The sequence below is a fragment of the Drosophila ananassae genome, chromosome 2R (genome assembly GCF_017639315.1).
Source record: "Drosophila ananassae strain 14024-0371.13 chromosome 2R, ASM1763931v2, whole genome shotgun sequence".
In the NCBI taxonomy this organism is placed as follows: domain Eukaryota; kingdom Metazoa; phylum Arthropoda; class Insecta; order Diptera; family Drosophilidae; genus Drosophila; species Drosophila ananassae.
The window spans coordinates 27,014,754-27,040,157 of NC_057928.1; the positions used below are offsets into that span (position 1 = coordinate 27,014,754).

Here is a 25,404-nt window from a genome sequence, read left to right on the forward strand (position 1 = left end):
AAATTAATCTTAGAAACTCCACATTCGTTTCACGGGTCGGGTTCCATGTACCAAAATAAGTGCTAAAGTACACTTTATTGATTTCTTATAACTTATTTAAAAGTATGTATTGCATAACAAGTTTCTATATTGAACACGTTCATGGATCACGCGTCCTTGGCGCACCGAAAACCCAGGTTGCCGGCCGAACTATCTTCTGTGTTTTGAGAGCGGGCTGCGCAGCGGTAGCGGTAGCAGTAACTTTTGTGGCAAAGGTACGAGCCGCCCTTCTTAACTCGATTGGGGCTTTCACTGACGTCGTTGGTGTCCCAAAGATCCGCTGTCCATTCCCAAACGTTGCCCACCATGTTATACAAATCGAAGGCGTTTTGCCGAAATGCGTCTACTGGACAAGTAAACTCAAACCCGTCCTCGGCCAAGTTGCCTTCCGGAAAGTCACCCTGCCAAATGTTCAGCCAGTGTTGCTCTCGGGGCATAAGCTTGTTACCCCAAGGGAAGAGCTTGCGCTCCTTTCCGCCCCGACAGGCCACCTCCCACTCCGCCTCACTGGGCAACCGCTTTCCAATCCAGGTGCAGTAGGCCACGGCATCGCGCCACGTGACGTGGACCACCGGGTGTTGCCCGAGGCCTTCTAGGCCCTTGTCTTTACCGTTCGGATGGCGCCAGCTTACACCAGAAACTTTGTACCACCAGGGAGCACTGGCCACGCGAAGGTGCTCCATGGCCTTCTGCTCATCGGCACCGAGTAGTGTCTTGAACATGAAGCTGTCACCGAAGTGCTCTGCCTCCGTAGTGTAATTTGTGGCTTCCACAAAAATAGAAAACGCGTCGTTTGAAACTTCGTATTTGTCCAGGTAGAAGTCATTCAGCTTCTCCTGGCGCTCCGGTCCCTCCCTATCAGCGTGGAAGTGTGGCTTGTTTGTGCCCACGGTAAAAATTCCTCCAGGAATTAGGGACATTCCCTCGATTTCTGGCTCTAATTCCTGTTCCATCTCGCCATAGTAGTCTCGGTAGTGGCTGTGTGCACTGCGGGATTTCTGCTCGCACACTCTGTGTAACAGCTGAGCCTTGTCTTGGCTCTGCTCCCTGTTAAGCTTTGAACATCCACAACTTTCAGTAGCCCCATTGCTTTGGGTAAAACTCAGCCAGACAAGGATGTATGCAATTATTTTCATTTTTTTATTTACTTTGCGGTATTATACCAAAAAATATCAGATGTTGTATCGATAGTGATGTGTCCTATCGATTACATAAAAAGGTGACTGTCAAAACAAGTAGAAGAAGAGGTATTTTATTTAAAAAATTCTTTTACTTTTGTTACCAACAACTGAAAATTATAAGCCGAGTTCTATCAGTTTATCAGAGATCTAATCCCCTTCGACCTGCATCAAAATATGGAAAAATGTAACAGCAGAAGTTATATTGCTCTCACAGCAATCGTGCTTTCCATCATTGCACCATCGTGACTTTTTGAAATCCGCCATTTTTTCTTTTAGGACGCGGCGCCAAACTTGGTCCAAAAATCCGGAGAGGCATCTGCAGGTAAACTGAGGCAAAAAGAACGGACACCGCTCATGGCGAAAAGATGGTAAAAGTAAGTAATGTTGAAATTGGATATCCTTTTTACCCGCATTTATGTTTTTTAGCTGGATGGCTCTAACATTAATGTAAATGGCTCTTCACATAAATTCCCAGCGATGAAGAATCTTGTACGCTTCCAGGTAATGCAAATTCACATGCACCTCGCTTCTGTAAGCCAGGCTTTTTATGGAAAACATTTAGGCTATAATCCAACCTTAGGCCTATCAAAAGGAAGTTATTATTTTTCGTATTGGATAGCCTATGTATATTCGATTTTTTATGTTTTTGCATTTCTAGGTACTGATTGTCGCTTCTGCCGAAACATTTCTTGATTCAAGTGCAGACTGAATAGTAACTCTACTGCCATGTGATTTTTATGCTCTTGCTTGACAAACAAAATTGATAATACAAATCTAGACAACGGCCTATGAAAACAAGTAAGTAATATTGGAATTGGTTAGCCTTTTTGGCCGAATTTCATGGTTTTATATTTTCAGATACTAGTTATCGCAAGCAGAACGCTTCAAGATGCAGCATATTGAACGAAAGCATTAAAAAAAGAACAATATCATGTTGGAATTGCTGGGCTTCGAACACCACCTAAAACAAACCTTTAGAATTAACTAGAAAAGAAATGAACTTAAATCCTTGATCCTTTTCAATAATTCGAATCCGACTTCTTTATCAAATAAATTTGTTTTTGTCATGTAACGGACAAAGCTTAATTTTGCCCAAAACAGTTTAAGCCAAGTTAATGTTTTTTTCCAATAAAGCGCATTCGTACCCTAAATACGTTTCCTATTGCTATCTAAATTGCTATCATGGGGACTCTCGGCCATTTTGTAATTCGCAAGCAGTTCTGACGTCGGAAAAGTATAAATAGAGGGCCGCTGCAGCAAATTTCTCTTCCAAAAAACATAGTATTTCAGCCATTTTCGACCCGATTTCGACGGAAGTAGTCTTAAACGATTCAGGAGGACCAAATTAAGCGATCAAAGCAAAAAAAATTCCAAATATGAACCAACAAATTTTTAAGTTAAAATCTTGCAATTTTTTTGCATCAATCGCCCAATTTGGTTCTCCTGAATCGTTTAAGACCACTCCCGTCCAAATCGGGCCAAAAATGGCTGAAATACTATGTTTTTTGAAAAAGAAATTTGCTGTAGCGGTCCTCTATTTATACTTTTCCGACGTCAGAACTGCTTGCGAATTATAAAATGGCCGACGGGCACGGCGAAGTTTGAGCTGAACTGCTTCTCTCAGATTTCAATACGGAATGGATGAAACAATGTAGGGTCAGAATGGGCTTTAGTAACAAAAACCTTGACTTTGCCAATACATTCTCGGCCCGATTTAAAAAAAAAGGTAAAATAGTTTTGAAGTTTTTTTTATTTATTTTTCTTTAGGGTTTTACATTTAGGGGTAGCTTCCATATGGTTACAATTTAAAAAAATATTGAAGTCGTTTGGCTAGCCAAAATTAGCTTTTCCTTTGTCCCTATTTTTATTTAAAAATCGTAAAACCACCAGCCAACGTTTAACGTCGTTCGGGACCCATACCCTAATTACGCTGGCTCTTAGTAGCTCTGCCATAGTGACTCATGCTCTAGGTACACTTTAGTTACAACTGTAAATACATGCAAATGCCTTGGCATAACGTAATTAAACCCAAAAAAGGTTTCCAATTGGTGCCTGCTAAGTGGTCACTTGTTCAACATCACATCGGAGGCGGGCCGCGAATATATCGAAGTTGTGGCGTGAAACTCATCGACAAATTGTTAAGGTTGTCGCAGCAGTTAGGCTGCATTAAACAGGCCGCACAAAAAATGGTAAACAGAGCTACTTGCATTGGTACAGCCGCTCTTGCTATGCGCCACGCCCACCCGCGAGGCAAAGACCTCGAGTGATTTGATTCCGAATCGTCGTCATCTTTTGACCTTTCCAAATTAATGAGCAACGATTGGTCATCTGTAGAATCACCTTCACTGGCGCAATTGGTATTAATGCTATTTGCTACTGGTTTATTTTCCTTATCGGAGTGGTTTTGCGCTTTCATAGATGCTTCTCCCAATCCTTTGGACTTCTGCGGCTTGCGGCAGTTTTTGGGGCGCTTTCCTGGTGTTGACGGCTGAGTGTTGTTGACAGGCTTCTTTTTTTGAACTTTTTCATTTGCCTTAGAATTCTGCACCTCTTTTTGTTGGTTTGGCGGCTGCTGCCATTCGTGATGGGTAGCTGCCGTGCGGACAATCAAATCCCGACATGTGTTTTGCAGGTATTTTAATTCGGCCTCAGCGTTTTCCATTTGAATAGCAATAGAACGCATAGCCTCACTCCCTGGTGCCAAAGCCAATTCCAACTGCTTGGCCAATCGGCGAAGAACACCCAAACGCCTTTCCCTCTCCGATAAACCGCCATCAGATGTAGCTCCTCCATCGGAGATGCCGGAGTCCGATAGGGATCCATTCGAAGCCTTAAACTTGGAAATATGGTAGATAAAATTGGGATCCAGATGCTGGTGGGCCGCAAGAGGCTTCTCTTGACTAACGTGAACCTTCTCCGACAAGAGCTTGGCTACAAGCTTTACATTCTGGGCCAACTCCATTGAAGTTTGTTGTCCTTTGTCTAAAGCTCCTTCAAGCCCCTTAAGAGTTCCCCTGTCCTGACCTAAAGCCAAATGGAATTCGCTTAACCCAGACTCCAACTGCCGCCAGGCAATTAGGGAATTGGTTAGCAGCTCCAGCTGGGAGTTAATTCTGCAAAATTAAATAAGTAATTACTATAACCTTCCACAAAGTTTAATATTTTACGTCACCTGGAGTTTGCCTCATCCCACGCGCTGTACATATCGCTAACTTCGCCTTTTAAATGTTTATGGAACTCCTTCTCCGCAGAAGCCAGAGAAAGCACGTCCCATGCTTTAGTTCCTGTAGATTTTGATGATTTTTCAGCGGTCACTGCCTCAAGTTGGTTTCCATTGCTATCAGTGACCGTAATGGCCACTGACTCCTTAGATTCCACTTCCATCTGATTGGAAGGCTTTTCCGTTTCATGTTCGGACTCCTGTTGTTGCTCCTCAAGGGTTTTCTGAAGCCGACGCTCCTGCCGAGTTAGCCAGCTGTGGACCGAGGCATTCAACTGAAGCATATTTGTCCTGTAGCTCGCCAGCTGCGATTTCTCGGACTGAAAAGGAGAAAAATAATAATTATTGACTATTGAAACTAAAATTTAATATAAAGTATAATTAAAGACTATTTTGTAACTATTACCTATTACTTATTACTATTACTTATTAGACTATTTACTTATTTATACGATCATGACAGAGTGCTTACCTCTAACGACTCCACGGCTACCTGGATGGCAGGTTCTGTGTCTAGTAGATTCGGTGACGAGTTATCCCCCAATCTCTGCAATGCATTTTTAAGAGTATTCATCTCCTGCTGAAGCCGTCTAGCTTCGGACGCATTTTCAGTCCAGGCGAGTAGATCCCCCCACGCGGAGAGCAAATCTGCAACAGTAGTTTAAACGGGGATTGTACATTTAAAAATATGGGTAGGTAAAGTGGGGTCCTAATTTATTAAAGGTCTAGAAATATACAAGTGATAATAGGGAGATAGACAATGGATTGGTAATAACAAATAAAAGAATGTGTATTCTCGTTATAGCTTGGCTGAGGATAAACAAATTTTGTTGAAAGGTGTGAAAGAGACCACTCTTCAACCCCGATCTTAAAGTATACTTTTCTTGATGCTGGTGCGGACATTAGAATTTAGAAAATATTAGAACAATGGAGATAAGAGAGTATATATGTATATTTGTATGTATGTAGTATGTTTAATCCCAACCAAAAATAACCGTAAACATTTTTATTCATCATTATTGCGGAAAGCGCTTGTCATTTTAACCCTGACTTCATCAGTATTTTGGTAATTTCATTTCCCCTTGTAATCAAGGGTGATATTTACGCATAAGGGAGTCTCCCAAGATTCACACAGCCTCATCTCTTATCTTCCTCCCGCTCCGTCACCCCTAGTGGCTTATCTTTACTGTGTCGTCTTTGAAGAGAGTTTCATCGTTCCTGGCCCACTACTTCGTTCACTGATATTTCATTCATTTTTATGGTTGAGAAAAATCATCCATCTGTAGTGGCCGTAAAGTGTTTGTATATACATAGATACATATGTATGTATGTATGTATCTCAAAGAGGAAAAATGTTTACCTTGCTCCGATGACGATCGCGAAGAGTTGCTAGACGAATGTTCCGAAGTCATTTTAGAAATAGCCGTTTGGACGGCCACGCTTACCTTGCCCATGCCGACTAAGCTTTACCGGGCAACCGTCACATGCGTGTACATTTAAAAATAAAATGAAGAAATCTACATATGCTTATTTAATGCTTATTTTCTCCCCTCTTCAAGCACAATTTCAAAATGGTTTATTTAAAATCAATTTTTGTAATCGATTCAAAATTTCAATTTAGCGTTCAAAGCACCACAAAGTATGTTTACGCGACCCCGAATTTTAGGAAATGACGTGAACTCATGCAAAGTATAAACTTTTATACAGACACCCAAAAAGCACATCATTAAGTTTTCCGGAATGGCATGTTTATATTATTTCACGGCGTACTTTAAGCTTAGTTTGTTACTAATATTATCACAGTCACTTTGGGAACATATGCGAGGTTTTGTTAAGTTTTTTGGACCACTTTACAAAATAACCGCTTTGAGCGAGAGCAGAAAACAAACTGAGAGATGTGAACAAGAGAAGGGAAAGCCATATACTCAGAGATTAAAAGCTAAGCGAAACCGACATACATACACACATACACATACAAGTCTGAATGCTTCGTTTTCGAAATGGAAGCTTTTACACTACAACAAATTGTTTTAAGTAAAAACACAGTAGCGGTATATTACTGTGGGAGTGGTATTCTGGAAATCAAAAATTCGTATAGAATTAATTAAGTTGCAGCTAGGAAACAAGGAAATAAGCTAGAAAATGGGAAATAAATTGAACTTAACCCTAATATGGTTCGAGTTTAATTTTGTTATTTATATAGAGAATCAAAATTTATGATTTTAAACTGCAAAACTATCTCGAAAATTGATGATGATGAAATAGAAATTCTATATAAACTTGGTTTTTCGAAACAAATTTTGAATGTTCTTCACCAAAGCGGCAGCAAGCAACGCACGATTGTTAATTATTTTGCCTGGACATTTGACAAAAACACAATAAACAGTCTTAAAACATACTTTTTACAAAACAGATGACAAAACACCAAAATAAAAGTTAGTATTACGCTATTATAAGACAAACGAATAAAAACGCAAGATTAAAAATTATAACAGTTTTGATTTTATTTTGGTGTTCGAATTTTATTTCCAAAAAATAAAAATGAATGAGCAAGAAAAAAATCCATTGAAAGAAACAAATAGAATCAATTAATAATATTCTCGAACGGAAAGTTAATGAATAGAAGATAAATAAACTCGACGCAAAATGTGTTTTGTCAAATGCAAAAACAAATTTCTTAACCATACATAATATTAACAAGCGTATTCAACAATAATGTTTATCTAAAGGCATATGGTTAAGGAACGCTTAAAGCCGTATTTTTTAAAGGCATCTTAGAGGGAACGCTTAGAGCCGTATTTAAGCCACTTGGTGTTTACAACAATCCTCTTAGGCCCGCAAAAAAGCGATCTAGTCGCCCGCCTACCGGCCGATTGACCAGTTCATAAAGCGATCTGAGTGTCCTGGACAAAAATCTATAGATTGTAAAGTGCTCCAGCATATTGCCCAAGTTGAGAACGAACTCGATGACGCGGGCCAAAAAACGTGAAATCGGAGCACACTGGCATTGCGCCATTCGTGACTTTGCCAGACAGTCTCCGGATTCCGGTGGCGTGGCAGTCAAAAGAAGCTCTAACTCAGCTTGGTACCTGTACGTTTGCCGCCGTCTCCGGCGGCGCAGTCCGGTCTTATCCACTGCATAGCTTGATGATGGAGGTGGATGCTGAAACTCACCTTTTGTATGGTCAGCACAATGATTTGATAGCACGGTGCCGGGTGGACCCCGAAGCACAGCCTCCAGGCAGTGTATGTTGTCACGGCAAGTGTTGATGATTTCGTTCTGGTTGGGTATAAAGTAAATTTGTTAGATATCAATTAGGAAAAAAAATATTTTGGGAACTTACATAATCCTCTGGTCTGAGCAAGTGGCATCTGATCTTGAGGGCCTTTGTATCTTCTAGGCGATCGCGACTCTGAAGCAAAAGCGATCGTATCTCCTGCTCGCCATCCTCAGAATCTGAACAACTGCTCGACGAAGCGGGGGTGAGAATAGGCTTGATGCCATTGTCCAAGTTCCTCGAGGATCGCCTTCTATCATCTGCGGTGTAAGTTCGCCTTCTTCGGGTCGAGGTATCACTCTCCGAGGTGCGCCGCAATAGGGACTGCGCCGAATGACTCATTCCACCGAACTCTAGTTTGCGCCCTACCGACTCTGCCCACTGATTTAGCTTCTGACTGGATTGATTCTTGGGCGTGGTAATCAAAGCCGTGGTGGAGACTGAGAGGGACGGTTGGGAGGGAACTTTCGCTTGTGTCGACGGTGTCTTATCCATGTCTGCAAAAAAAATTGGAAAACGTTAAAAAATATATTATATCAAACTCTCACGATAATAGCTTACCTTGGCAAGACTTCCGTCTTACTTCCAAGTTCTTTCGACGACGTTCGTATTGGATGTCGAGGGTTCGCTGTCGACGGGCGTGATCAACGCAGTTGGTGATTGCCTCCTGAGTTATGTGGGTAACCTTAATTTCGCGCTTCTGCAACGAATCCATTCGCGGTGGCGAGAACGAGTCCAGGTTGTTAGTCGCCGAAAGAGAGCTGCAGCAGTCCGACTGCGAGTCGATGAAATTTCTGTAAAAACGGATATAAATAAATTTTGGCACTGCCTCAAAGGTCGCGTTCATTAGTTTTCGAATGTAATACTCACCGATAGTCGTCGCCGAATTCCAAGAGACGGCGGGCTGCGTCAGAGTCGAAGCCCTCGGAATAGTTTTCCGAGTTATATTTCTCTTGGTAATTGTCCCAGGCCGTCTCCGAGATGCTGCTGTGATGGTCCTCGGTACTTAGTTCTGCGAGAAATTTCGGGTTATTTTGAAAAATTAATTAGTCATTTCAAGAGCGATGGTACGCGTCGGGCTTTTGTTTTTGATGGATGGGGAAAAAACAATATGAATTATATAAACGATTTTATGATACAGAACGCGAAATCTAACAGTGGAATTGAACTGAACTGATGTACATACATACATATGTATATACCGTCTGAGTGATATTAATTTTAAAGTTAAATGATATAAGCTACAAATACATATAAATACATCGAATTGGATGTCTTTTGGCAAAGAAATGCCAGATGTGATAAATTATTGTGCAGATGTGTCCTTGAATGGGTTCTAAATCCATACACTACAGCAAGGGTATACAAAACTAATACAGCATACAAATTTAATTGTAAAACATAATAAAAAAAATATATATATTATAAAATTTTAACTAAACGCAAAGAAAAACACATCCTGCATAAAAATTAGTCTTTTAAAAAAGTTTTTGGTAATTTGTAAATACGAAAAACTCTCTTGTTTTGGGTTTACGGGTCATTGGTGCATTGGTAATACCTTTGCGCCTGGTCTGTACCGGCTGGGGTGCTTGTTCGAGAAAACAGACATAACAGATAAAACAGATAAAATAAAAACTTCCATCAACTATTTCACTCACCAGCTTGCTGCTCGTTTTCGTTCATATAGTTCGATAACGCTGCCAGAGCTCCCAATCGCGTATCACTGGCTATTAGGCCAGCGGTGGTGAGGGATCCAACTCGGAATTTTGGCAGCATTAAATGGGATTCCCCAAATTTCCCTTTAGCATGGGCGCAGTCCAAAGTAACCTCTGCCTTCGGGTGAAGAGGAGCGACGGATGCTCCCTTTTGAATGCTGAGCAAAGCATTAGTGAACTCTTGCAGTTGTTGTGAGGACATGGATTCGCAAGACTTTATAAGGGTTTGGGTAAGATCGCCCCCGAGTTCGGATCCAGAATCCGATTTCCTTCCAGCTGAAATAGCGAAACTGCGCTTTTTCCTGGCTTTCCTGCGTCTTAGTGATCCTTTGCTATCCGCCTTTCGAGCTGTATTGCTTCCAGTTCCCGAAGAGGAAGCTGCTCTAGGCCGTGGACCTGGGGAAAGAGAGTCGAGGGCACTCTCGCTTATTGAATGACTGGCCCATCCGGGCGAAGAGTTATCCGCAGTCCTGGACGAAGCCAGCTGAGACGTGTCTGTTGCCAATTGTGAAAGACAAGACACGGACCAAGGTCTGTCTGATTTTCGGCGCGCTTGCTGGCGCTTTACGACCTTTCCGTTTAGGCTCTGATTGCTGCTCTCATTACACACAGTCAAGACTGTTTGTTCAATAGGTTCTTCGGATCCTCCGATCCGCTCCATGGAGTTTCCGAAGGAATTGGTGCTTCTCTGCATGCAGGTGGCAATGGAATCTGTAAAACCTTCGGATGTGTCTGATCCGGGCGCGTTGAGACCAACTCCGGCCGCTCCTCCCGTATGGGGAATGGAGTCTGTTTCAGATGCCTCTCCAGATGCTTCACAACCATCTGGCTTGCGGCGCGGCATAAGTTCGTGGGCATGGCTGTGACTGGAGGTCAACATTTGCGGTGTGGATGGTTGATGCTCCAGCCACTCCTAGAATACAAACCAATAATATTAAATAGAGGGTCATGAAAGCCTGTGATTATAAGACTCACCTCCACACGTTGCTTGGTGGGATGCGAAAGAGCTACTTCTCGCTTCTTGACCGTGGAAGAGATCTTGACGATGGAATGTTTCGGCTTGGTTGGTGTCATCAGAGGGACCTCTTGGTCGCGCACCAAATGCTCCGCTTCCATCACCAATTGCTTGATTGCATCATGCGAGGCCTTGCCCTAGAGAAAGTAAGATAGAAACAGAGGTTATATACGAAAAAAAGGGTAAAGAATAAATAAGAGGTAAATTATGTGCGGACTCTACGAAAAAGTTAAAAAGCGTGACGAATCGGAGCAGTGGTCTCTGGCTGCTGATATCGTAGTACCAACTCTTGTTATATACATGTATGTATGCATTATCGATATTTGCTCTCTCAAAGGAAGTTGAGGCTCATCCAAACTAGAGGTTTCGTTACTCATTTTCCCTACACTTCAGCGTAACTATACTGTCTATTGTTTATAAGACTGGCGAGAAGGGTATTAGAAAGTGGTAGAATCGAAAACAAGTGGACTTGAATCGGCATTCTGTAAAAACAGTCACTCAAACACAGCTCCACATGACAGTTTTATGCTTATCTTCTCTCTTTCTGTTTAGTTTTATCCGCTTCATGGAGTTTCCGTGGCACTGGAATCCGTAAAAACCTTCAGAGGTGTCCGATTCGGAACCTCCCGTCTGGGGAAGGGAGTCTGTTTCAGAGGCCTCTCCGGATGTAGTACTTGTATCTTTTGATTTAAAAACATTGCTCATGCATTCGCTTGTGAACGGGTCATTTTCGGCTTAATTGAATTAAGCCGAAGTATAAGGCACGCGATCAAAGTAGAGAGTGGTCTGATAGTCAGCGCAGACAAAACGGAAACAATTTCCTTCGAGTGCCTAACGAACAAGTCGACGCGTACTGTTAACGGATTGCAGTTTTGGTATACAATTTTTTCGTCTGGTCTGCGATCGCAAAACCCGATCGGGCGTTTGCGATAATTAACGGCAATTATTACTCCGAGTGTGGACACCGGTCTGCAAATTAAGCCCAAAGCTAGAAAATCTCCCCCTTTTTTTGGTCGATTTTATTATTTCGCGTGTATTTTTTCTCACTGATTAGACTCGCACTCAATGAAACGCAAGGGGCGGTCACTGCTGTTCAATTATATAAAAGATGATAAAAAAAAATAAAGAATATATAAAACCAACATTATTTAAATTTTTATGTTTCTTAACTACACCTTTTGAGAAGCGAGGAGGAGGGCGCTTTTTATTTTTTTATTTTAAAATTTGTTTGTTTTTAGTGTTGTGTTTTCGTTTTAATTTGTATTGTGGCTGTTGATTGCACCTTATGTGAAGCGAGGGCGAGTTAGGCGTTGTTATATTCTTGTTTAAAACAAACACTTATTGTGGACCGATTTTTATTCGTTTCTGTAACTGTTTAATAAACACCTCACTTGCCAATAAATACTTTGGGCTTTCTATTGTTTTGTGTAAGCAATTATATATGTATTTGCACATATATATACAATGTATACCAGTTGGCGAGAGCGGCCCCCGATTTTTCAGTCCGTTGGCACTAACGTTTCGAGCGGCACTAAGGCTAATGCTCCATCGGAGTGGTAGTCGTTGGCTCCGGACTGAAGTGCACTCACACTTTAAAATACACTTCCTCAGGTCTGTTGAAATGAATTAAAACAAATTGTCGAACAGAAAAGCGTATAATAAAATGGCTTGTCAAGAGGAGTGTCGCCGGGCGCTTAGGAGAAAACTGATAAGATAATTTTTGTATAACTGCGCACAATTGATTCAAACCCTATGACTGGTAAGAGGTGCAAAAATAACTGGATGTGCACTACTAAACCATGCCCATTCAAACAATAACACTCATTTGAAAAGTATTATTGTAGTTACAAAAACGGTACTACTTTCTAAAATAGTTCATAATACTTCACTTTTAGTGGCTAACTTAAGTGGTTTTTTTGGCGATTTAATTTCATAAAGTCCTTTTGATAAGTAACAACAAGATATTATGCCAGCTTCCCATTCTCTATACATTCGCCAAATAAAAGTTATATTTTGTATATTTTTTACTTTTCCTTTTTTTTATTGGAAAGATTTTGATTGCTTTCGTCAGCCCAACATCTATATGTATATTTGAGCGTCGATAAGATAATTTTAACGTTCAAATAGGTACTTTTTATTTTTATTTGTAATCACCTCATTTTGCGATTCATGATTCTATCTATATAACCTTAATTCAGAACTTGGAAAAAGTCATGGGTTGATTAGAAATATTTTTCTTGATTGCAGTTATTAATTTTTTGTGTACGATTTCCTTTTTTTAGTGCACTTCACGATGTGGGGTCTTGGAACTTGACTTTTTAATTAAATCTTAAAAACTTCATCTTTAAAGTACTTGAGCAGTTTATAGACCTCATGGAAAAACCAAAGAATGGGTCTTAATTAACAAAAGTGGTTCGAAATTTCACTCTCGGCTCGTTGCACACGACTAGATGCATGCGTTGCAGCTCAACGAAAAAAGGAAAATAACGAGGCAAGCTGGTCAACAACAAAACAACACATTGGATGAAAATATTTTATGCCGCAACATCCAAATGCAAATTAATCTGCAAAAATGCTGAAACATGCTCGCCAACCAAACATAAGTGAGAGTGTTGTGGCTGCACAGACACCTTTTTTTAGCGACCATAAAAACTTTAAGGGGTATCCAGCGAACAGCAGGATTATTTGAGTTTTGGGAAAATTGAATTTGGCGACACGCAGACAGCTAAGCTGAAAGTATAAACAAAAGTATATTTTAAATCTTACCTTAATTGAAGAAACGATCATCATGGATGCGGAAATTGTTGCATTGTGGCTGCTAGCCTGCGATTTCGGGGAGGTGGCTGTAGCCGATTTCTCCGGGTATCGTGACAGTAGGTGACAATCGGCTGGTTCTTTAATTGAAGAAACGCTGTTGTTGCATGTGTCCTCACGACCATACCCCTTTTTGATCATCTATGCAACAGAAAATAAAGTCAAATTACATTTCATTCGTTTTTTTTTTTAAAGATAGTTCTGTCTAAAATAATAATATTATTGAATTATTTTGTTGCCGTCATTCCTTAAAGAGAATATGTTTACGATAACGTAAGACTTCCATTTTGATCTAAATATTAAAATGAAATTGTGAACCAGACGTTTCTAAAGACATTTACCTGGTGAGGTTCGGTGGTGTTTCCATTTGCCATATCAGCAGTTATCTCATCGACGATCTTTTTCTCAAGTTCCTCAGGTCGCTCATTGGTATTTTGTTGCATGTTGCTGCTGTACAAATTGTTGTTGCCAGCAGTGCCAGTACGACTGTTTGCATCGCTTGGATTGCCATAGGTTTGAAAGTCCCTCTGCATTTTTGGATGTGAATCCGCGTGGACTTGCATCTGAGTGACTCGCGATGTGGCCGACGTCTCCGTGAGTCTGCCGTTTGAATTTGAGTTGGAGGAGGAGCAGGCGCTGCTACTCTCGTAGTTGCTGCTTTGCGATGCCGGGGCGGCAAAGGTTGCCAGCACCTTCTTCTCCTTGTGGAAGTCGTCGGTCGGCGGTAGTAGTTTTCCACCCGTTTCTGTGGTCGAAAAAATATTCATGGGCTGCAGATCATCAACAATAGATGTTTTTGCAGTTTCACTTGCAGCGCCTGTATCTTCAGTGTCGACTGGTGCGGTGCGGGTCGTCGTCGCTGTGTATAGCCAACCCTCTTCGTCGTCATCGGTTGAGACATCAGCCGATTTCAGTGTCTATGTGGCAGAAAAATGGCAGTTTAAAGGTTGCAAGAAGGGGAAGGAAGAATTCAGTGACATTAAAATTCACCAGGGGAAGAGATTAAGTCAGACTAGTGGAAAATTAAGTTTTATTAGCATTACTCGCGGAAAATAGAAAATTGCTGAGCGCCGAACGGCGGAGTGCTTGCAACTTGTAACGTGCGCCGACTGGCTATTGTTTTTGCAAGCCTGTTTGGGTTGCGGCCAGTAATGTTAATTAAGCATCATTGCTTTTTCACTTCCAACTTTTTTCCACTTTGAATGTTGACTTCATAGGCACTTATCAAATGTGGGCGGAAAACAAAAGATTTAGCAACAAAAGATTTAGCATCAAGACGATTAAAAAGTCTTTCTTGAAATATGCAATTCGGCCAATACATTGCAAGTTGCTTTCAAAAAATTGTTTTTTTTTTATTTTCGAAAACGGCTTAGGTTATTTACGGTGTATAGAGTTAGGGCCTAATAATTAGTGTTAATTAAGTTGGTAATAAAATAACAATAGAGTATTTTAAAGAAAATATTAGGCATTTCAAGATCAAACCAAACTCTGTTAGTATAAGAGTGAATGTAGTTTATAGTAAAATTGTGCCAGCTATAGTGCAGAAAAAAGAAAACCATTTCCCTACGAATAGATAAACTTGCACCAACACCAAAAAGCCTTCAATAGTGCATCGAATCTCCCGATGAGCCGTGCTAACGAATAATTGTACTTACGTCTCCAGCTCCAGCAGATGATCGCTGCTGGCAGACCTGGCTTCGATCTTCCTCGCTCTGGAGATCACTCCCAGCTGTATTTGCACTTTGCTCGTGGTCCGTATCCCGGTGTTTGAAGTAGAAAATTGCGCAGTTCTTTGACTTGCGATTGGAGCGGTTGAATTTCGAGATATCGGTGTGGTTTTTTCGCGACTTTCGCAACCCCACTGGTGATTTATTTGTATCGTGACTTAGCCCGTGACGTAAGGAAACACCAGTGCTGGTGTTTCCATGCGAATTGGGCGTTATTACAGCCACAGCAATGTTTTTCTTACGCATCATGTTTGGCAACGCACTATTGCTGATATTGCGGGGGAGCAACAAATGGCTAAAGTTACTGCTTCTGCTACTACTCTGGGGCATCTCTTTCTGATTCGCAATCCTTTGGCTGTGACCCGTGACCACAGGCGAAGTACCAATCTGCTCAAAGTCACTGCTCTCCGAATCAGCCTCGAAGCCGCTTAATGTGGGGCACCCAACGGAGTTTGGTTTCGGGTGGTTCGTTTGCCGCCAGGATCCCTTGGCAATCAAAAAATCCACCACGTCAGAGCCTGGCAGATTGGAATCATCGTCCTCGTCGTCTAGCTCCTCGTCGGCTTCATCGCCGGGCTTCGGGTGCAAGTATACGCAAATGGGGTTTAGGGTGAATAAAAACAATTTATTAAGGGGGACGAGGGATGGTCGGTTGGGGTGTTGGCCTTGGGATTGGGAGGGGGCCTCAATGAAGATCAAGTGATGGCAACTTCGTTGGGATTTGGAGTATTTTTAGACCCAAATTATAAACTCGATATGGTATGATTTTGAAATATAAATGTTTTCATCGGAGTTATAAATATACATTTCGGTTTACTAAGTCTGTCTATTTATGCTTTGGATTGTGGGAGTGGGTTTTCTTCTTGTTTAAATATCTTTTTTGGAATTCTTTTAGTTAGTTTTGATTGGGGTTAGGATAAGCAAGGCTAACAAGTTGACAGTACTATGAAAGACGGCATGCAACTAAGCAAACAAGAAACTTACAGTCAAACAACAACTAGGACTGGATTTGCAAATCACGCAGACAACAAACAAAATTACCGATTGACTTACCTTTAGTGGTGCAAGACAATCGCGAGGCTGATCAGTCGGCAACGGCTCCTTTTGCGATGGGATGGCCTGGGCTGGGGACGTGGGCGGTTTGCAGTCAATTTGCGTGGCTGTTATCTTGCAGCGTTGAAGGATGAACTCAACCGGGCTGGACGACTTGGGATAAGTGTTCTCAAGATCCAGATCGGAGTTTAGATCGTTGCTGTCGTCCTCGGTAGCTTCGTCCTGACAAGCTTCTTCCTCGTAGCCAAAAGAATCGTCTTCGGTATCCTCCTGTTCGTTTTCGTCGTCGTCATCCAAACCATTCTGGAAAAACCAACCATTAACTAAACTTAGTTTATATTTTAAGGGCTTCTCGTTGATTGCCTATTCTTACAACGCCCACACATGTAAGATGTGAAGACAATGTTTCGCAAGAGACCTTGGGGCTTTTCCGAAAATATTACACTGTTGCTCCTTCTTTAGCTAACCCCAAGTGACCTTCATTCAAACACACAACCCCCCGCTCTGCCCGTCCCAGAAAGTATAAACAGAAATTAATTTTCTAGCACTCAGTAAAACCAAAATAAATAAAAGACTGCTATAAGCAACAAGTTCCAAAATTATCCCAATACGCCTCGGCCACTGGCGCTGTGTGATCATCTGCGAAGACTTGGATTTCCAAATTCCAGCGTCGGCCGTCCAAAGGTCACTTACAGCATTTGAATTAATTGGAAAAGCTTCGCTCATCAGATATTTTAAGACAATGTAGTTACCTCTTTAAATGATTGTACGTTTACAGCACAGTTTATGCAAACACTTACGGAACCTTAACTTAATCGATTCAAAGCAACAAATATGAGCAGAGCATTCATGAAATTCTTTCGCCGATCTGGGGCTTTCGCAAAACATTGGCTAACCCAAATAGCATTAATCATTACTCTGGTAATTGAAATATCTTCGAGAGAAAAAATCAGGCGAGCGCTCGGCAGCAGAAAAAGAGCCAGCAACATTAACCAGCAATCTGTCATTATCTAAACCAAAAAGTAGATCAACCAACGGTTTTCTATTGATGCAGGAAAGACGCTGCACACGTTCGTACTCAGATATTGTGAAACAATTTGTTCGGCAACTTTCGGCAGCAGTGCGGTTTAGTGTGAGAAACTGGCAAATTTTGCTGTCCATGAAAAACAAAAAGTGGTTATCTTCCGCATTTTATTCAAAAATAGCGGGTGTGTCTACGCCCGCCCTGTAATTTAATTTTTTCTGCTTTTCGGGCAAACATGCAACTTGCATGTGGGAAATGTGTAAGCAATTAACGTACATCGTGCATACCATATGTTGTGGTTACCATTCAATTTCGACGGGACTGCCAGAAAAATGATTGCGGCTAAACTGGCTTCCTCAGGTAATTCCCCATGGCGAAACAATTTTTGTCTGCCAATTATAATAACCTCAAAGATATGCGTCCAGTGTTTGCAATATTGTCTAGTGATCCACATTAGAGGGAACTACGAAAGTAAAATGCACTTAATTCCTCTGTTTTTGGGTATCTGCAGTATCGATAAGTATCTGCAACCATAAGCAACTGTGAACAGAGGCGATTAACGGATGGCATTCAACTTATCAAGGAAACTTGTATTCTGCTCGTTGTGTTGATACATAATGAAGCCAATTAATTCCCCAATCTTTCAGAAAAAAAACTTAATCACAGATTGACGTTAATTTGTGGATTTTGAGGAAATACGAAATTGAAGGAATTAGTGGCCAGAGAGATCAATGACGTAGAATGGGAAGAAGAGAGAGCCGTGGTTTAGCTTTAAGCTGACAGATGTTTTAAAATAACAAAACACCCGACCTTCAATTCGATCAAAGGCAGACAATGGCCCATTGTTTCCACGCCATTAAACAAACAGAATTTCCCAACAATTAACAACATGAATTACAAAGCGGGAACAGTACACAATAACCATAGTAAGAAACAAGAATTGGGCCAATAAATAAATAAAATCCGTATTTTGTTTACATGTAGTATAGTATTCTGCGGGGGTTCAGCCCCCCGTATCAAGAGGAAATTCGAGCAGTTCGAGATTACTTTCTTTTTTGAGTTGTTTTTTTTTTTATTGGTAAACGATATTTTTGGGAGTAGAAAGAAACGTAATAAATCGGTCCAGACTCTGGGCTTAAACAGATTTTTAATTTTGCGGCTATCCACATTGGGTCGCCTGCAGTGAAAGTTTCAGTTTTCGATTGAAATTGGCCGACCTATCTCCTTTAAAAATCTGTTAGATGCTTCGAAAAGTAGGGCAACGAATAGCTGCGAGCTGTCAGAGCGAAGTGTACTCAAGAAAGTGTTAGAAATGCACTCGATCGGTCCACAACTACATACATGGGCTGCGTGCGACAGGGGAGGAGGCCCCGAACCGAGGCCCCGAGGGAGTACAAAATTCTGTATTTAAATGTGTTCGAGCATAGCTATGCGTTTGTGAGAGTTATAATACAAGGAGGTGCTACTTACTGATCTGGAGCTGCGCTTCCTCAGCAAGTTGTCCAGGCAGAGTTGCAACTCAAACGCCTTTAAGTACAATAAGTGATAGCGGTCGCGCAGCCGCTCCAAATTTCCATCGCCTTTTTTTGGGTGGGGCGGGTGGTGCGAGTGGTGTGAGTGGCTGGGCGGCTGAGTAGATTTTATTGCTATTGCTGTGATGGATGTGTTCACCTCGTCGGAGACAAAGCCACTACTGAGGCTGCTCGACTTAGTGCCCGACTCGCTGGTTGACTCACTCGAACAATTGCTGGTCAATGAAGCGGGCTGTTGACTCGACAACTTTGGGTGTTGCTTTTGCAAATGTAATTGCTGCAGCTGGAGTTGGTGCTCCTTTTCGGCGGCGCGGATGCAAGAGCTCACTACGCGAGCGTGTGATACAATTTCATGGTACAACACCTGGAAAGAAACGTAAAGAGAAATTTAATGGCTGGGTTTCTTCTTCGTTGCGTAAGCTCCATCACAAACTTACAACTCCAAGCCTTCCAGAGTCTTTTGTGAAAACTTTATCTTTGCAGAGATTAATATTCAATTTATCATACAAAAATAGGAAATATTTACAATTAACGCAGAGGGGCACGACTGCCGGTGGCACCCACACATGGTATTCATTAAAAAGTTGAAAAGGCGGGAAAACTACGTAGCCAACAACGGTAATCTGAACACAGATCCCCGCACAAATTGTTTAATTCCACTGAACTTTTGCCTAAACGAAAAAGACTCAACATGAACCGAAGGTGCGGAAGTTAATAAATAATTAACACAAATGCACAAAGCATCAGGTATTGGGTAAAAAGATCTTTTACCAAAAAACAGTATCATTCCCCGCCTATTTAGGCGCCTAAAGACCATTATAATATCTACTCGATATTACCAAGAGTATGAGAAACTGGGACTCCACTATTAAAATTTCAGATAGTTCCAAATCAGGGAATATTATGTTTTGGATAAAATCATTTCCGTACAAATGGAAGAGCTCAGATAGCAGGCTCCTCGAACGGTAGTTTAGGTTAAGCACGCTTGTTGGTTAAGCACGCGTACATATTTACAATAATGTACATAAAGAACCTAAACCCAGCAGATTCAAGTCGCTGAAGAAGATGCCTTTGGATAAAATGTGGGAGTGAGTGTGGAGGTGGAGGTGTGGGTTGCCGGCTTGCAATACTTAAAGTTCGTTACAAAATACAAGAACGAGAACCTGGGAGGGAACCGTAGTGCAGCCGGAGTGCAGTCGAAAGCCCCACCCAACTCAGACTCCAGTGAGGCCCCTAGCCAAAACTTGTAACAATGTATGCCTATTTAGAGGAACTCCTTTCTCTTTGTTTTTCGAAAAACCAACTTATCTGAACTTAAGTGAACCACTCCCCATTTCGGCACGATTCTAAGGTACGGCCAATTTTTTAATGGTGTTCCACCCACCCACCTGAGCTGCGTTGGAAGTATGAGAATTTAGAATGCAAAACTTTATGCAAAATTCGTGACTAATCTGTACTGCTTGAACTTGGGCAGGCAATTTTATTGTTATTATTTGTTTTATCCCAGATTCCCAAGGGTCTCCCTATTATGTTGCGTCGGAAGTAGTAGTCGGTGTACGATTTTTCCAAACAAAATATCATTTTCAAAAACAAGAAAGAAAGCGTTAAGACTGCCAAAGTAGTTACTACCTTTAAAAGTTGACATATTATATTGTCATTTAAGATAATGGAAGAAAAGTTTTTCCCCACGTTACGATTTACAATGCAAAATGCTGTTAAGTTGGCAAAACAATACACGTAGCTTTTAAAAAAGTTATTTCCATTGATTAAATTACTTGCGCTCGTTTTTATGTCTTAATTACTCAATAAAATCTTCACAAGCTCGCAGTGTTTTCTTCTCGATTCGCTTTCTCTAATTTTCCTATCTCTGCTTATTCGTGGGGAATCATCATCGCCCCTTAGACTCGGCCAAAATATGTAAGTTCCCAGTGCGTCTGCTATTTTTACCAGTCTAAGCAACTGAACAAAAACTTTGCGCGCCGAGTATATTCGTCTCTACTTATAGAAGGCAATTTGTTGGTGGACTGTGTCGAGGTTCGTTGACTCAGCGGCTGCTGTAGTTCGATCGACTGACTATTTAGTTGAGCAATCGCTGCTGGCTAGCTGAGGAACAGCACGAAACACCAACAATAGCAGAAAAAGTCTACATTCATGATCGAAAATGTCAGAGCGACCCCGACCGCGATTGTAAAATTCTATAATTTTCTGGTTTGTTTTTGAATAGCAAAGGGCTTCGACAAAGTTAAACTAAGGCAGAAGAGTAGGTTGATGAAGAAAATATATTAAATATACAGTGCTGTCACAGCTAAGGGTGATGGGAGATGGAGTTTCGGCCTGTCTTTCTGTCGAAATTTGAAGCCGAAAATGCAATTAATCATTTGGTATGAATAATCATTAACAATAACTCAGTCGAAATTCTGTGGCCACACTTCCTGGGGTTAGGAGATAGTATTTGGGTCAACTATGCGACACTCGACTGAGGGTAATAGAGAAAAGAAGTTTATTGTGACAATGGTACAATGAGCTAACAATAGGCTTGTGCATCTTATCACTCACAAGTTGCGTAGTTATGGATGGTCCTTGAGCTTTCCACTCAGTTCCACCCAAACCAAAAACAGACATCAGTAGTGGCGCGATAGCCAGAGGCGATGGAAAACCATTTAAACTCCACCAAATCAAATCGGTGTATAAATTTCGGTTGCTTAAGTAACATTGCAGCTACGTGAGGTCGGAGGTATGAAGCTTTGTCTTCGGATTTCTTTTTGCTAATCCTCAGCTTGAGAGATCATTTCACATCACTTTCACTATTGGCAAAATTGCCATGTTATTTTTCGCTATTACTGCACACCAATTTGCAATGGTTTTCCATGCCCAGAAGCCATGAAAATCTGAATTAAAAAACAACACTGAGCCACCTCCTGAAACGGTCAACTCCTCCCGTTTTCCCCTAAAGCACTTCATTAGGCTGCAAAACGAGTTCCATAACTCTTAAGGTGCAGGGTCAGGTTCAGATGCTCTGCAAAAGATACTTTGGACATACGAGCCGAGACACCTGCAGCACGTTTCGAAATTGATTTTTCGGCTGGTTTGCAAAGAGGAAACTAACTCCTCGGCTCCGTCTTCAGTCTTATCTCCATGAAAAAGGGTAGAGTGCAAGGTAATGGTTCAACTAAACTTCACCTAACGCCCCTTGTTTTTTTATCGCTTCATAATCTCCGACTTTGGGTTTTTTGTCAGGAACACTATTCCCTCGAAGCCATCAATCACACGATCGGCGAGTGGTTCGATGCCGATTATGTCCGGTTTTCCCCGTTTTCAAGGTACGTGATTTACTTCCTCAGCAGCGAAAAATGTAACCCCGACAACGTTATTTAAAGCTTGAAACATTAATATTTCGAAAGGGCGATAATTGTTGGCTTCTGTTACACTTTTCACAAGTTAACTACGCGTTTTGACTTGGTTGGAAGTTAGTAATTGACGGACGAATATACAGAGTGATTTAAGAGAACACAATTAAAGTTCAATCAATAATCAAATTAACAAATTTTTCCTTCCCAAATTCCTCAACAATAGCCCAACTTCCCCCTTGGAGCAAAAGTGAAAGTTTCATTGAACTTCCATTAAGATCTTAAATCTCCACTGCGAGACAAAAAACTTCTTCATCCCAAATACGACCACAAATTCAAAAGAGGTCGAAGATCAAATCGATGGACGAAGTTATCAATGTCGTTCCCAAAAACAACGTTCCCAAAAGCGCCCTGCCCAAAAAATAAACATTTGTTTATATGGTATATACATGGATAATCCTTAAATTATCTGATCATCTTCAGTCGCGCTTTTGAGAAAAGCAAAAGCAGACACCAAACGGGCGCATTCCCATGAAAACCCACTTCCTGTATCATTCCTCCCGACCACGTCCCCCATATGTCGACGGGGCCTTCGGACTGATGTCAGTTTGTGTATCTTTGACGCTGTCTGCCAAGGCAAAATGTGCATTTCGATATTGGAAACAATTCAAACTCCCTTGTTTTTCTCTTTTATACTCTTGCAAAGAGTATTGAAACTTTGTCTTCTATGCTTACCCTATGCCCGATATTTTCTTTTTAAATATCTTAACAATTTAGCAGTTTAACTGCAAGAGTATGTTAGTTTCGCCTTCGTCCAACGCTTTTTATTTTGTGTAATTTTTTAGCCTTAAACTATTTTCCGGTAGTGACAAAATGTTTCGTTGTTCAGTTTTCCATCGCTGTGTTTTCTTTTAGCTGGAGTCTGTCAATTAGATTTTTCCCTAACGTCTTTTTGTTGATATGCCAAAAGTTTTTCCCTTCCTTTCCGGTTGTTTCCCATGTTAAGCTATTTCTTTTCCGTTTCTTCCCATCACATTTTCAGCATCAGCAATTGAGACGACACGACTCGTGGCACCTTGTCTCCTCATTTGCATTATTTCGCACCTGGCGTGAATAGATTCCCGCATGAATATGAAAAATCTCCTTCGTGATTACCACGCTGTATTGAACACTTGTATGTCTAAGATCCTTACATGACACTGGGTATTGGGACACAAATGTCTCCTAAATGTCTGACAGAAGACTGCTTATGAGCTGTGTGCTTTAAAACGGCATTGGTAGGGAATTCTAGTCAAAACACCATTATGGCTCAAAGAATCTCTATAATTGAATGCGAATGATTCGAAATGAATTCTTGAATTAACACAGGCGCAGATGGTAAGGGGCCTTCCTTTCACCCAAATTTGGGGATCGCGGCGTTGCAGCATTGGCGTGTTGGAGTTCATTGGAGAGTGGCGAAAGAGGAAAATCGGGGAATGGACTGCTGTGCACGCGACGGAAAAACAATTTGTGTCGCTCGATTGTTGGCGTACTTTGTCTCACTTAAATTTCTTTCGAAGCGAAGACTGTATTATTGAATAGGCTATACTAAAGTTGTCAATGGGCTTCACTAACACAGAAAACCAAACGTAGGTATTAAAAAACTCAATCAAGAGTTTATATAATTTATAGATTGTTTCCACCGTTGAACTCTGATAACGTTGGTGAGGAGTTTCTTCCTTTTGCGGTTGCGCTTTAATTATCAGCCAATCTCAAGACTGCTTATATTTTTTAATTCGGATTTCAATTTCTTCCAAATGCTTGTAAATTTGAAAAAGTGGCAAATTTAGTCATAAATAACTGCAGATGTCAAGCAGAAACTTCCACTGCGAACGTGCAATTTCAATTGCAACTTTCAAAGTCCCCTTATCCACTTTCTATAATAAAATTCAATTATTTGGTCACTTTTATTGCATCGATCCTTTGAGTACAATTTACCAAGAAAGCCACCAACCCATTTATTGTCCCAGTGGGTGCCTGACGAATTTTTAATTGAAAGTTTCCAACTTGCAGTGTGGTGGGAGTTTTGGGAGTTTAGCTCAACTAAAATAAGTTTTTATAGGTGGTATAATGTTGTCCAAAGATTGTCAAAATTGTATCTTTATATTCTTGATCAGGATCACCTTGCGAGTGTCTATAAGCTGTGCCCTTCACTTCTACTTTACTGTTCTTGTATAAATAAATGGCCCAGACAATTTTTAGGATTCCTTTAGCCGTATCTGACTTATACCTCGTAAGTAAGTTGTGCGTGTAGTTGTGTCTACCTTGCGTAATTACTTATCTGACGTTAAGAAGGTATTTTATGCTTGTCCATAGAACTGAAGGTCGAATGGTGCACGTCTGTATGCATATAATTAGTCAGCTTAATTCGGTGAAAGCCAATTGAAAGACACTGCCTTATTGTCACTAAGACGACGAAACCTCCAAAATAGCCAAGAACCGACTGCGCAAACTGAATTAATTCGAAAAGACGCAGCGTAGCTGACAATGAATGGCAAGGAAGGAATTACAATTTTTATTGCTTTCTTTGGCCTTGAAAAACACCTAATAACCTCCACAATACCAACACCTCTATACCCTTGTCTATTTTTTTGTTAACAAAAATAGTCAATTTTCCCCACCATGACATTACATTCTGTGAAAAACATTACCATCCTCCCATGAGGATTAAGTTTCTTTTCACGTAACATACTCGCATTTGTCAGCTCTGACAAAGAATTTCCCTCAATACCCTTCCGTAAATGTGAGTAAGAGGGGCTTAAAAGAGAGGGGGGTACTTATTCAGGCTTATACAATATGCCATTAAATGGCTTCAGTAAGTTTGACCTCAAAAATGAAACTTCCACAAATCTGGGTTAATTATAGTTTCATTACAGCAGACTAAAATTTTTACTAGATACTATCTGTGGAATAGACAAAATTAAACCCGTTGTTCCTGAATTGGTTCCGCTACGGAGTGTTCAGTTGAGGTAGTTTCCGGTCGGCTTTGTGTTTTATGATTTCTTTCTGCTGCTCTATTTAGAGTTCGTTTTAAGTCCCCTTCAGGGGGTATTTTCGTTTGGAATAACATTTTTCTTAACATTTTGAACAAGAAAACGTAGTAAACTTAGTGTGTACCAATATCGCAGCTGCCTTATAACATAAAATAACCAAGGGAAGCCACACAAGGCTCCTCATCGTCGGGAGTGGGTATTTGATATCAATGCTTATATTTTAATGCAAGACGGGAGAAATTATGCTAATCGTGGCTCCCAGCAGTCGTGAGAGCGATGGCTTGAGAGCCATAGCCCAAGATTGAATGAAATCAATAAAAGCGAGTAAAAAAAGAGATCGCAAGCCATGGATTTTTGTGGTAAGGTAAAAAATAGAAAGGAATCGAAAGAAATCGGCTGTAAAAAATTATAACAATGCAAATATGGG

At 41.0% G+C, this 25,404-nt stretch overlaps 2 protein-coding genes across 7 annotated transcripts in view; both read right to left on the minus strand.

Moving 5' to 3' along the window:
- Positions 1-3: 3 nt before the first annotated feature.
- On the minus strand, positions 4-1,247 carry LOC6507525 (formylglycine-generating enzyme). Its single transcript, XM_001955819.4, has one exon. The coding sequence runs from the start codon at positions 1,173-1,175 to the stop codon at positions 147-149; it is 1,029 nt and encodes a 342-aa protein (XP_001955855.1). The 5' UTR covers positions 1,176-1,247; the 3' UTR covers positions 4-146.
- A 1,705-nt stretch (positions 1,248-2,952) lies between these two features.
- Positions 2,953-25,404, minus strand: part of LOC6507524 (pneumococcal serine-rich repeat protein) — a 38,883-nt gene continuing 16,431 nt past the window's right edge. For 3 of the 6 annotated variants that reach the window (XM_044714871.1, XM_044714872.1, XM_044714874.1), the window contains 14 exons: positions 18,537-18,962; positions 16,043-16,345; positions 14,918-15,565; positions 13,604-14,179; positions 13,215-13,403; positions 10,409-10,585; positions 9,377-10,346; positions 8,589-8,730; positions 8,280-8,512; positions 7,785-8,215; positions 7,615-7,720; positions 4,913-5,088; positions 4,393-4,760; positions 2,953-4,333 (listed from right to left, as the gene is read on the minus strand). In XM_044714871.1, the coding sequence (XP_044570806.1) occupies positions 3,298-4,333; positions 4,393-4,760; positions 4,913-5,088; positions 7,615-7,720; positions 7,785-8,215; positions 8,280-8,512; positions 8,589-8,730; positions 9,377-10,346; positions 10,409-10,585; positions 13,215-13,403; positions 13,604-14,179; positions 14,918-15,565; positions 16,043-16,345; positions 18,537-18,962 (5,781 nt within the window). In that variant the 3' untranslated portion in view covers positions 2,953-3,297. Of the gene's footprint in view, positions 4,334-4,392; positions 4,761-4,912; positions 5,089-5,800; positions 6,405-7,614; positions 7,721-7,784; positions 8,216-8,279; positions 8,513-8,588; positions 8,731-9,181; positions 9,307-9,376; positions 10,347-10,408; positions 10,586-13,214; positions 13,404-13,603; positions 14,180-14,917; positions 15,566-16,042; positions 16,346-18,536; positions 18,963-25,404 lie in introns of those variants that run through there. The other 3 variants (XM_044714873.1, XM_044714875.1, XM_014909810.3) reach the window with 3 other exon arrangements.